Genomic DNA, 12,317 nt, shown 5'->3' on the forward strand with positions numbered 1-12,317 from the left:
CCCTCCAAGGAAGCAGCTGCTCTTCTTTGGGCGGCAGGAGGCCAAAGGCAAGCCCGGATCTGTGGGCTCCGGAGGGGAAGGGAACCCGGCGGCCTCCTTCCCTGCCCCCCTCGGATGTTGTGTGGGGGCAGCTGGCACTGCTGGCGGTGGCAGCGGTGGCCTCCGGGCACCTGCCGCCTCCTTGCTGCTCGGAAAAAGGTGTGTGTCTCCCCCGCCATCGCAGAAAGGTTCACATTATCCCAGCGAGAGTCTTCATTAAATCCGCTGCCCCCGGGATGCTGGCGGAAGGCTTCCGCTGCTGCTTATTCGGGGATCTGCGCTCAGCTCCGTGGGGGCGGGGATGGGGAGGGGACCGGCTTTGTTCCTTCAGTGTCTGATCGGCAGCCAGCGCTGCTTTAGAAAGCAGGAGCGGTGCTAATCAGACCTCCACAGCTGCCTATGAGCACCCGGGCAGGATGCGTGCCGGGCCCTCCGCTCCCGCCTGGGATCCTGCATTTGAACCCCAGGCCCCGGAGGAGGAGGGGAGCTGCCCTGGTGGCTCTCCTCGAAAAGGCAGCGGCGGCTTGAGCAGCGCAGGCCGGAACCCTGGAGGGCAAAGTGGGGCTTCTGCCCTCCCTCCTGGGGCCAACCCAGCCGAGCTTTGCCCTCGGACGACAGAGGAATCCATCCTCCCCGCCGGGAGATCGACTGCCACAAAATAGAGTCTTTTGGCACCTGAGAAAGCAGGCCCCATTCAGGCGCCTCAGGAGACAACCTTGCAGGGCTCGCTCTCACTGCCGCCTGCGCCTGCCCCGCCAGGTCGTGTTCCAGCCGCAGCATCTGGGGTAGTGGTCTGTGCTTTTGACGCCCTGGATTCTCCCGGCCTGGGATGGTGCCTCGCTCGGCTCCAAGTCAGTGTGCCCTCTGAGCTGAGTTAGTGTGAGCTAGTTCACAGTTTTCTAGCCTCCGGCTCATACATTTTAATCTTAGCTCAGGAAATAAGGCTCCAGAGCAGACTTATTTATGCAGCAGCCAAATCACTCGCTCACAACTTTAATGCCAGCGGCTCACCAAGTAGAATTTCTGCTCACAAGGACTCCACGGCTTAGAGGGGACGTTGCTCCAAGTGTGTGAATTGCAGAATCGAGCCAAGGTTCCTGCCACATGCAAGCACAGGTGATTGGGGGGGGGTTTACTCAGTCAGCACCCCTCCTCCTCCCCCCCCTCGTTTGAGGCCAGGGGATGGAGGTGCTGGGACCTCGCTTGTAGGCCCTTCCCATTCTGTTGACGTGTGGGGCGGGGGGAACCCAGTTGGCACCCTTCCTCCCCCCCCCTCGTTTGAGGCCAGGGGATAGAGGTGCTGGGACCTCGCTTGCAGGCCCTTCCCATTCTGTTGACGTGTGGGGCGGGGGAGAAGGGGCCCCGGGGTACTGTGCTTTGGTGTTCCGGTGGAGGGAATCAGCAATGCTGATCCTGTGAACTTGGGCAGATCATGAGAAGGAGGGCAGGAGAAGCTGCCTCAGTGCTTAGTTCTTGTGGCCCTTTTCTTACACGCCCAGGGAAATGCTGATCGCCACTTTGGGGTCAGGAAGCCAATTTTCTCCAGGCTGGTTTGCCCGGGTATCCTGGAGGTTTTTCCCCATCTTCCGGATGTACAGCATTGGTCACTGCGGGTGTATGGGGGGGAGGTATTTGTGAATTTCCTTCATGGTGCAGGGGGTTGGACTAGATGACCCTGGAGGTCCCTTCCGACTCTATGATTCTATGACCTGTCATGGCCCAAAGACTGGGAGAGGATTAGTATCCCATCCTGAGCCCAGGCGACTGAGTGGGTGGCAGGGAGCCCAGAGCGTGTCCGTGGGAACGCTTGCGCGTGGGAGCACTGGCGCGAGCCCTTCGAGGCCCCCGCCTGTCTGGCCAGTACTATCTGGTCCTGCCTTTCCTCCATGGAGTCCAAGACTGGTTCTCCCTCTCCCACGTTTATCCTCACAACAACCCTGTGAGGGAGGTTAGTCTGAGGGAGGGTGGCTTCGGGCCACCCCGCGAGCTTCGTGGCAGAGTCCCACGAAGAGTCCCTCCTCCTGCGCCTTGTGCTCTTCTGGTGGCCACAAGTTCCAGGCCGACGGCTGCCGACGCCGAGTGACTGTGGGAGGGAACAGCCCGGGAGGACAGCGAAAGGAAGCCCCCTTGCTGCCCCTTCTCCTGTGGCCTGGCCGCTTCCAGATTCAGCTCCCTTGGACGGCCTCTGCGGGGGATGGGGGGGACGGATGGACAAGAGGGAATGGGCCTGCATTCCTTACGTAAGAACATAAGAGACGCCAATGTTGGATCAGGCCAAAGGCCCATCCAGTCCAACACTCTGTGTCACACAGTGGCCAAATATACCAGGTGCCATCAGGAGGTCCAGCAGTGGGGCCAGGACACTAGAAGCCCTCCCACTGTTGCCCCCCCCCCAAGCACCAAGAAGACAAGAGCATCACTTGCCCCAGAGCCCCTATCTATACCTTGTGGCTAATAGCCACTGATGGACCTCTGCTCCATACGCTTATCCAATTCCCTCTTGAAGCCGCCCATGCTTGTAGCTGCCACCACCTCCTGTGGCAGTGAATTCCAAGTGTTAATCACTCTTTGGGTGAAGAAGGACTTCCTTTTATCCGTTCTAACCCGACCGCTCAGCAATTTCATGGAGTGCCCACGAGTTCTTGTATTGTGAGAAAGGGAGAAAAGTACCTCTTTCTCTACCTGCTCTTTCCCATGATGCATAATCTTGTAAACCTCAATCATGTCACCCCTCAGTCATCTTTTCTCCAAGCTAAAGAGCCCTAAGCGCCTTAACCTTTCCTCCCTGTCCTGCCTGGTTCTGTGGGCCATTCCTCCAGGGGAGTATGCAAGAGGGTGACAGACCCACGCAGCCTGCAGAAAGCATCTAGCGAGAACCAGCTTCTCTGGCTGTGCCGTCTGGGTGAAACGTTGAGGCAGACGGCAGCTTCCTCTGCCCCCGAGGGTGTTCTCCCCACCACCTCGGGCCTTGTGTGGTCAGCCCTCTTGGGGGACGCTAGTGGTCACGCGTCAGCCTGAGGGGCCCGGGCGGGCAGGCAGCCAAGGTCAGGACTCGGGACTGGATGGGGCATTCCGGGAAAGGCCCGCGGTGGGGGCTGGTGGGGCGAGAGTTCCCCGCAGGGCTCAGCAGGCGCTTGCGAGCACCGCTGCCTGTCAGGAGCCAGTGAGCAACGCTGCCCCTCCAGGGGAACTGCCAGGTGCTCTGTAGCAACTTGCTCCATGGGAGGGAAACCTGCTCCAGAGTCGGTGAGAACCTGCTCCAGGGCCTGAGCCTCCTGGCCCAACCGTTGCAGCAGCAGCTGGAATTCAGGCACCCCCTCAAATAATCCGTAAAGACGAACAGAGTTTTTGGTATGTGCTTTCGTGGGTCACTCTGCTCACTTCTTCAGACACCTCACAAAAGCTTTTACTAAAAAAAATTGTTATTAGTCCTTAAGGTGCTCCCGAACTCCTTACCCTCTTCTACTGCTACAAACAAACAGGGCTACCCGTCTTTGTGAATCAGGCAGTTACTGCTCTCTGAGGAGGGTCAGGGGAGGGAGAGGCTGCTCTCGCTCTCCAGCCAGCAGCCCATTGCTAGTTGAGGTGTGTGGAGGGGCCAGCGGAGCTTCCCTTCCCCTCCTCCTTGCAGTTTGTCTCTGGCAGCAGGAGACTACACTAGAGCAGTGTTCCCTCTAAGCTGAGTTAGTGTGAGCTAGCTCACAGTTTTTTAGTCTCCAGCTCACACATTTTTGTCTTAGCTCAGGAAGGATGGCTCCAGAGCAAACTAATTGATGCAGTAGCCAAATCGCTTGCTCACAACTTTAATGCCAGTAGCTCACAAAGTAGAATTTTTGCTCACAAGACTCCACTGCTTAGAGGGAACACTGCACTAGAGATGTAAAAATTTTGGAAATTTTGAAGCTTGGGCCTTGCGTTTGTTTTTTTGGGGGGAGAAACTGAAATTTTTGGAAAAATTGAAAAAAACGCTACATTAGCACTTCTTTTTTCTTTTTCAGATTGAAAGTCATTCTGTTACTTTAGGAACATAAAATATGACTATGAACATTTATACTTGGGAGGAAATTATTACAACTAGCATATTAAAAATATAGTGTATCCAAACAATTATCATGCAAAAACAAAAGTGAAACCTTTTTCTTTTCTTTTCTAAAGGAAGAAATGCATCTTGTTCTTGCATTGGAGAGTTCAGTTTGTAACCTAGGACTTGCTTGTCCTCAGTGCACAGAAATTAGATCAATCTGATACCATACATATTTTTTAGAAATGATTTGGAAAATATCTGAACACCTTGTCTTAAAATATTTTATTCATCATGTTAAAATAAAACGTTCCATCTTTTCTTTTTTCAGTTTTTCCAGTTTTTCGGAAAAAACAAAAAAGGCTTTTCCCGGGTTTTTTCCGGGCCTTCATATCTCTAGACTGCGCCCATTGCAGGGATTAGGCCAAGTGAGATTTGAGGCCCACAGCAGGAGGGGGGGCTTGAGTGGAGGAGGTTCTGGACCTGGAGGAAGGGTGAATAAGGGGGGGGGGCATCTTCCACAGAGGCCTTTGCATGTACATATGAAGCTGCCTTATACTGAATCGAGAACCTGGGTCCATCAAGGTCAGACTTGTCTACTCAGACTGGCAGGCGCTCTCCAGAGCCTCAGGCAGAGAAAGGTCTTTCACATCACCCACTGCCTGGTCCTTTTCAACTGGAGATGCCAGGGGTTGACCCAGGGAGTTTCCGCATGCTCCGCCACTGAGTCACAGGCCCCTCCCTATGAAGCCTGGACAGCCAGAAGGCGAATGACGGGAAGATGTAGCCTATAGCATTTTGCCCCTCTGGGGAAGGGGCTTTGCCCGACTGTTTGGGGATCTTTTTGCATACATGTCTCGCAGTTGTAATTCTGGGCTGGACTTATTTTAGTTGAGACACTATCCTTTGGTCTCTCTCTGTGCCTTACGATGGCATTCCTTGTTTTCCATCAAGGGCTGCGAAGGTCACCAGACTCGTGTGTATGCATCTGTGTTGTGCTGCCCCATGGGAATGCTAGTGCCCCATAACATCTGCAAAAAACATGGTCTTAAAATGTTCACACAGCTAACAGATGTATCTTGGGACTGGTGTTCTGACAAAGCAAGAGTCTGTCCTGGGAGGGTTGCAGGTTTTTTTACAGTCACTGGCTTATTTTCCCTTGAAATCAGTGTTTGGCCGCTCAGATAAGTTCCTTTGTACAAGTCAGATCGCCTCTCCCCACAGACGTGAGCGTCGAATCTTGCAGTCCGTTCCCGTGATCATGCCTTATATTTTAATTTCCTCCTTTTGGGTTGTATGTGTTCTATCCTTTGGTCTCTCTCTCTCTGCCTTACGATGGCATTCCTTGTTCTCCATCAAGGGCTGCTAAGGTCACCAGACTCGTGTGTGTGCATCTTTGTTGGGAATGCGAGTGCCCCTCAACATTTGCAAAAAACGTGGTCTTAAAATGTTCACACAGCTAACAGATGTGTCTTGGGACTGGTGTGCTGACAAAGCAAGAGTCTGTCCTGGGAGGGTTGGGGTTTTTTTTACAGTCACTGGCTTATTTTCACTTGAAATCAGTGTTTGGCCGCTCAGGTAAGTTCCTTTGAACAAAAGTCAGATCGCCTCTCCCCACAGATGTGAGCGTCGAATCTTGCAGTCTGTTCCCGTGATCCTGCCTCATAGTTTAATTTCCTCCTTTTGGGTTGTATGTGTGTATTTAAGTCCTCCTTTCAACTTTTCTTACCGTGCGTGTATTATCACGGGTGCATTCTCATTGTTCGCTGCCTTGGTGATCCCGTTCAGGCCGAGAAGTGAGATATAAATAAATGCCGTTACGAAAGGCCGTGAGCACGTGCCCGCAGAAGCAGCATAGAAGCCACGCAAGTGGCTGGCTGGCGGCTGTGTAAAAAGGCCCCTGCGCCACTGGCAAGGCCTTGTGTGCATGGATGTACTCTTGCTAAAGCATGTGACCCCCCCACGACTTAGTAACGAAGCCCTGTGAGGCAACGTGGCTTCCGAGCTGCAGCCGCTGGGCTCTGCTCCTCTGTCTGCACACAACAGTGCGGCTTCCTTCACCTGAGGAGCTGCCAGAGGCAGGGCAGCACTGCCTGATGCTGGGAAGGAAGAGCCCCCACCCCACCCACCAGCCGCTGCTCACTGTGGTGTGGTGGTTAAGTGAGTGGACTCTAATATCTGGGTGAACCAGGTCTGATTCCCCACTCCTGCACTTGCAGCTGCTGGGTGACCTTGGGCAAGCCGTAGCTGTCCTTGAAAGGGCAGTTCTGTCAGAGCTCTCTCAGCCCCGCCTACCTCACAGGGTGTCTGTTGTGGGGAGGGGGAGGGAAAGGAGTTTGCAAGCCGCTCTGAGACTCCCAAGTGAAGGGCAAAGGGAATAAATCCAATCTCTTCTTCCCCTGTTGCCCTGGCTGGAGTGCATCACCCACTACCCGAGAAGTTCCATGTTGCCTGTCCTGCCTGGCCTACACTCTGTTTGGTAAATCCAATCTCTTCTTCTCTTCTGGAGTGCATCACCCACCACCCCAGAAGTTCCATGTTCCCTGTCCTGCCTGGCCTACACTCTGTTTGGGAAAGGGTTTGAAACGGTCCAGGGGGGTTGGGGACCCCACGTTAGGCCTTCCTCTGTCTTCCTCTCTTGCAGGAGACTTGGTGTTCTCCTATCGAGACCGTTTGATTCACGTTTTCCTGCGAGGAGCGAGAGACCCGGAGGCTGCCGTCCGAGCCCGCCGTCTGCCGTTTTGTGGCAGCCATTTTCTGGCTGCGCTCACCAAGCAGTGACAGAATCCCAGAGGTGCCCCTCGGCTCGCGCAGGTTGGGGACCCCATGCTAGGCCTTCCTCTGCCTTCCTCTCTTGCAGGAGACTTGGTCTTCTCCTATCGAGACCGTTTGATTCACGTTTTCCTGCGAGGAGCGAGAGACCCGGAGGCTGCCGTCCGAGCCAGCAGCCTGTCCAACCTCGGAGAGCTGTGCCAGATCCTTCGCTTCCAGCTGGGCTCCGTGATCCATGAGGTACGGCTCCTGGCCACTCGCTCCCAGTCAGAGGCCTTGGCCTCCCGGGCAGGTTCCCTAGGGGAGCGCTGCAGGCCTCCTCTTCCCGTCTGGAAGTCTGGAGTCTCTGGTGAGCTGCTACTGAAGGGAAGCCACGGTTCAGGGTGTCCTTGGCGGTGCCACAACTTTGGGAGCCTCTGTTCCTTTCCTTTATATCCTGCATTTCTCATTGTGGATTAAGGCAGATTACACAGTGCAAAAAACCACACACACACCAAAAACAGTACCAGGCATCAAATAAACAATGCAGAAATTGGAATCATAAAAGTTGAATTAAAAGTTGTAAGAGCAAGACAGTACACACACTGAATAGTGGATTAGACTGCAGCGCTGTCCCCTTTACAAAAATGCCGTCCTGAACACTTCTGTTTTGCAGTCTGCAGAATGAGAGAAAAGTGTAGGAGGATTCCTGACCTTTCCAGGCAGGCCATTCCACTGGCGGGGCCTACACCGGAGGACGTGTACAGGCAGCCATTCATCCCATTTGCAGGGTCTTCTCTGTATGGCCCCCGAGAGTCATGCTAAGCTGCCCCAGGGGACCTACGGGGGCCTTGCATGCGACCACGGTTTTCCGTCCCTGTTCTTTCCCCCGTCGATTAGGCCTGCGACACTGACCGTGTCCCGAAGGGGGCCCCCCCTCCCCTTCTCCCTTTGGGGGGCCGGGATGTGGCTTTGGCTGCCCAGGAGCCCCGAGCAGACCGTTACAGCCCAAAAGTCCCTGTTCTGTTCTGCAAGTACCTTTTGCCAGCAGCAGGAGCCTAATGATGCACTTGGGTGCTATGGAGATGGGTGCTATGGAGACGCAAGTCCGCCAGGCAGGGGCACCTTGGCCCTGGCAGGCAGCTCAGTTCTGCATGGAGATGTTCTGGGGGGGGGGGGCTTAGGACTGTTGTGGGCACCTGCAGACAGCCCTGGTTTTGGGGAGTGGAGTCAGGCTTTCTGCTCCAGGGTCTCGCTAAGGGCCAGCCACTCTCTCCAGGGCTGGAGTCTACCCTGTATATTAAACTTCATGTTTTTGTGCCTGGGATAGGTAACTGGTGAATTTGGAATGACTCCTGTTCTTTGGGCTGGCTATGCACGGTTGCATGCAGATTATGGTCTGTCTGTGAGCAGTGTTCCCTCTAAGCTGAGTTAGCGTGAGCTAGCTCACTGTTTTTTAGCCTCCAGCTCACACATTTTTGTCTTTGCTCAGGAAGGAGGGCTCCAGGGCAAACTGATTTATGCAGTAGCCAAATCGCTCGCTCACAACTTTAATGCCAGTAGCTCACCAAGTAGAATTTTTGCTCACAGGACTCCACAGCTTAGAGGGAGCATTGTCTGTGAGTCTACATTCATTGGCACCGAGAGATGCGCCTTTGGCTATACCAAGGGGGCATCTTAATGCAGTCGTCTTCTGAAGCCTGCAGGGGACTTGAGGCTGGTCGTGCCTCGCCAGGTACAGCCGTGCCTCCTGGGAGTCATGCAGCAGAGTGGCACGCTTGCCTTGCTGGCGGCAGATTGGCAGAAGAGAGCTGGAAGCAGCCCAGTTTGCATTGTGCCACTCCTGGGTTTTGAGGGCCTGCTGTACGCCTCCCCCCTGCTCTGCTGAAGCTCCTGGCACAAGAGGTGTGAATGCCAACCTCGTTCCAGGGCAGTTGCGAGTGGGTTTCCAGAGCTGTGCACCAGGGTCTCACTGCAGTCTCCTTTTTCCTAAGGAACCCCCCCCCCTTCTCTCTCCCCAGCCTGGGAATGGCTTGGTGCAGAACTCAAGTCACTTGTGTGTGTGTGCATGCGCGTTCTCGTTCGCGTGGAGGGGGGGGGGAGAGAGCTTCTGGCCCTGCAGCAGGCCGGGTGCCAGCTGATTCAGCAGAAGCTGCTGCAGTGGCTGCAGAGGGGGAGGGGAGGGGGAGCCGCTGCCCTTGAGCCGAAGGATGGATGCCCTGGTGAGAAAAGCCAGGGGGTGTAGCAGCCACAGAGATGCCCAGGAGCAAATCTCCTACGCCGGGAGGAGCCAGGGGCCGTTCCCCCAAGCTGGCCTCCCTCCCTCCCTCCCTCCCAGGCCCTTGCCCCGGCTCAGATGGGGACAATACTTCTCCCCCGTTGCTTCAGTGTCTGATTCCTCACTGGAGCATGCCGCACACAAGCAATGATTCTGTCGTCTTCAGTATCCTCCCTTCCTGTTCCCCGGGCTGCGCTGGCATGGATCTCCATGGTGCACGGCTGACATTTGAGGGCCCCACAGAAGGGCAGCGTGTTCTGCCTCCCCTAACAGGGCTCTCGTGTCTCCCTTTGTCCGGCAGGTGACTTTGTGTCTGGCAGCAATAGTGAAGTCCGACCACGAGGCTGCCGTGCGGAGAGCGGCGGTCCACGTCGTGGTGCTCCTGCTGCGTGGGCTCAGTGAGAGTGCCACAGAGGTGAGCCCCTTCTCCTTTCCTCCTGGCGGCAGGAGAGAGTGACCTTGTTGCTCCGGCTAGAAACAGCTGGCCCTCTTCTCCCCAGGGCAGCCAGCGCCAAGGCGACACTGGCTGGGAGCCCCCCAACCACCCACCCTGCCGGTGCTGTGCCCTGGCAGAACCCAAGAGGCGAGAGCCGCAGGAACCGGCCACAGGGCAGGAGCTGGCTGTTGACTCACCGCCGCCACCGGAAGCGCCTCCCCAAGAGGCCTGCCTCCTCCCCTTGTTTCTGCAGGCAGTAAAAGGCCAGGTGTGGCCCCAGTTGGTGCCCTTTCAAGGTGAACTCCCAGGCTGAGGACAAGCCCGTGGGCGATTCCTTCCCGCTGGGACTCCTCTTCGGCCCCGCTTCAGGCCCTGCGCTCTGGGCAGGGGGGGCAGAACTGGAGGAGCTCCACTAAGGCCTGAGCAATATTTCTGGGCGTTTCTTCAGGGGAAAAGACACGCTGAGCAATTCTGAGCCTCTGCGTTCAAGGCACACGCGCAGAGCAGCCCTGACTGGGCGACCCAGAGCGGAGCGGGAGGCTGGCTCGGCCGCACTTATGAAACGAAAACCTTCACTGACCAGAAGGCTTCTCCGATGCTGCTTCCCTCAGGTTGTGGTTGCAGCTCCTCCTGCAGCGCTCCACTTTCTCCGGCAGCGGAAGGGAAACCCGAGGGAGGGAGGGAGGGCCTGGCGGTGATGCGGTTGGGCTTTGCGCCACCCGGCAGTCCTGGCCCCACCCCCCTTTGTCACCACACCGGCTCAGTCGAGCCCCTCCCTTTTCTCTTTGGAGGGGGGTGCCAACCCCGGCTCTGTGGAAGCGGCTGCCTCTCCGCCTCAGGCCCGGCAAAGGGGCCCCGTTGTAGTCTTCTTCTTCCAGCAGTGGCCTATCAGCCCCAGGGAGCGATCCCAAGGTGTCTGCACTCGGGTGAAGAGGGAGCGTCGCATAGCAAACCGGAGAAAGGGAGAGTCTCACGGAAGGCATGGAGAAGTCGCCCCCTCCCTCGGTGGGGCTTTGGATGGGGGGAGGGGTGATCTGAGATCAAGTGGATCCCCTCCTCGGACCCTTGTCCCAGCCTTTGATAGCTGCTGGGGGGGAAACTAAGTGCCCCCCTCCCGTCACCCAGACACAGTTCCAACACTGAAGCACGGGATTGGCCCCGTGAACTCCTAGGGCGGCCGGGGCCCTCCAGACACAGCTAGCTGATTCCTCCCCCCCCCCCGACTCTGCCTCTCTGGGACTGGAGAGTCGTTGCTACTTTTTCCTGTCCTTGGGGGGAGATCAGCCGACTGCCCCTCTTCTTTATGGAGCCTGCTGCTCCTAAGAGTCAGATCTCAAAGACAGACAGGTGTGTCTTTTTGCAGAACAAGTTGATCGGGGGGGAGGAGGGCCTCCCCCCCCCAGTCTTCCTGGCTGTGACCCACCCGTTGGGGGGCAGGAGGGCCGTCGGCAACCCGATGGATCCCAGGGGCACCTCAGGAACGCTGCTGCTGCTGGGAAGCTTCTGAAAGGGAGGGAGGGTGGGTGGGGAGCTCCCCTGTGGCTGGCTTCCCGAGTGCCGTGGGAGGGAGCAGCGGCAGCTGTGGTCCAGAGCGCACCGGAGCCCTTCCGGTCGCCCCACAAAAAGGCTCTGAGTGGGGGGGCTTGGAGGATGAAACCCCCACCTTCAGCCTGCCACTCTCTGCTCCCTGGGAGAGGAGGTCCCGGGGTAGCAACGGCTGCGGAGGTGGGATGTTGTTACAGCCCCAGGATGAGCGCGGCCTAGAGGCAGGGAGGCCATCGTTGTCGTCTGGTCCTGCCCTTCCAAGCCAGGCCATCCTGACCCCCCTCTTGCCTCCCCAGGTCCTCCGGGACGTTCTGCTGGACCTGTACCGCCTGCTGAAGTTTGTGATGCAGTGTGAGGGAGACGAGGTCACCGTGCTGCACGCGCAGCTGGCGCTGGAGGAGCTGGACGCCATCGTGAGGCGGTTCCTGTTTCCGCCTCCGTCCCTGGAGAAGAAGATTGTGGTCCTCCCATAGACTGGCAAAGAGGAGGGGCGGTGGCCGGTGGGTGGGGAGTCCTTGCAGGCCAGAGTCCCTTGTTGCTGTGAGCCTGGCCCCAGCTGGAATGCTTCCTCCCCAGGGCCATGAGGACACAGGCAGTTTGCAAAGGGGAGAAGCTGGGCCACAGGCCAAGGCAGGGGTGGCAGAAGTCCTGCCCTTGCTACGGGGTGGGGTTTGACCCTGGTCTGAAGTGGGCAAGGCTGTCTGGGGGGGGGGCGTGATCCCAGGGCTGCTTCTGGTGTCCAGCAATAAACCAGTGGAAACCCATTCCCGGAGGACTCTGCGTGTCTCTGTACAGCGGCAAGAAGCACTCCCGGCCGGTGGGCGCATGGTCTAGTGGGTGGAGAGTGGAAGGCTGAGCTGGGCATGCCCTGCAGGAGGGCCGCTGTCTTGACTGGCGCTTCCCCCTGGGGGAGGGGGCAGAGGCTACCAAGGGGCAGGTGGGTGGGCTCTTTGCCCCTCCTCCACTGTCACTTCATTGGGGACAGCTTCTGCAGGGGGGGGGAGCCTCCCCTTTGCCTGTCCCCACATGACCCCCCCCAAAAAAAACCCTACCCTGGGCCTGCCTCCATCTGGTGTGTGTGGGGGAGTCTCCTAGGACTGGGGCCACTCCGGAGGCCCCCTGCCTGCCTGCCTGCCCAGGGAGCGCAGGGCTCCAGAGGCTGGGACGCCGGTGCGCTGCAGCAGAGCCGGTGCCTCCCCCCCCCCAGTTGCAGCAGGTCAGGTGCAGGAGGAAGGTTCCGGCGCCGG

The 12,317-nt window shown here is 57.3% G+C and overlaps 1 protein-coding gene across 1 annotated transcript in view; it reads left to right on the plus strand.

Moving 5' to 3' along the window:
• The window catches only part of TANGO6 (transport and golgi organization 6 homolog), a 53,922-nt gene extending 42,036 nt beyond the window's left edge, over positions 1 to 11,886 (plus strand). The window contains exons 16-18 of the mRNA XM_015406695.1: positions 6,921 to 7,072; positions 9,391 to 9,504; positions 11,367 to 11,886. Coding sequence (XP_015262181.1) covers positions 6,921 to 7,072; positions 9,391 to 9,504; positions 11,367 to 11,543 — 443 coding nt within the window. The 3' untranslated portion in view covers positions 11,544 to 11,886. The remainder of the gene's footprint in view (positions 1 to 6,920; positions 7,073 to 9,390; positions 9,505 to 11,366) is intronic.
• Positions 11,887 to 12,317: the final 431 nt, after the last annotated feature.

Source organism: Gekko japonicus, unplaced genomic scaffold (genome assembly GCF_001447785.1).
Source record: "Gekko japonicus isolate JY-2015 unplaced genomic scaffold, Gekko_japonicus_V1.1 scaffold386, whole genome shotgun sequence".
Classification (NCBI taxonomy): Eukaryota; Metazoa; Chordata; class Lepidosauria; order Squamata; family Gekkonidae; genus Gekko; species Gekko japonicus.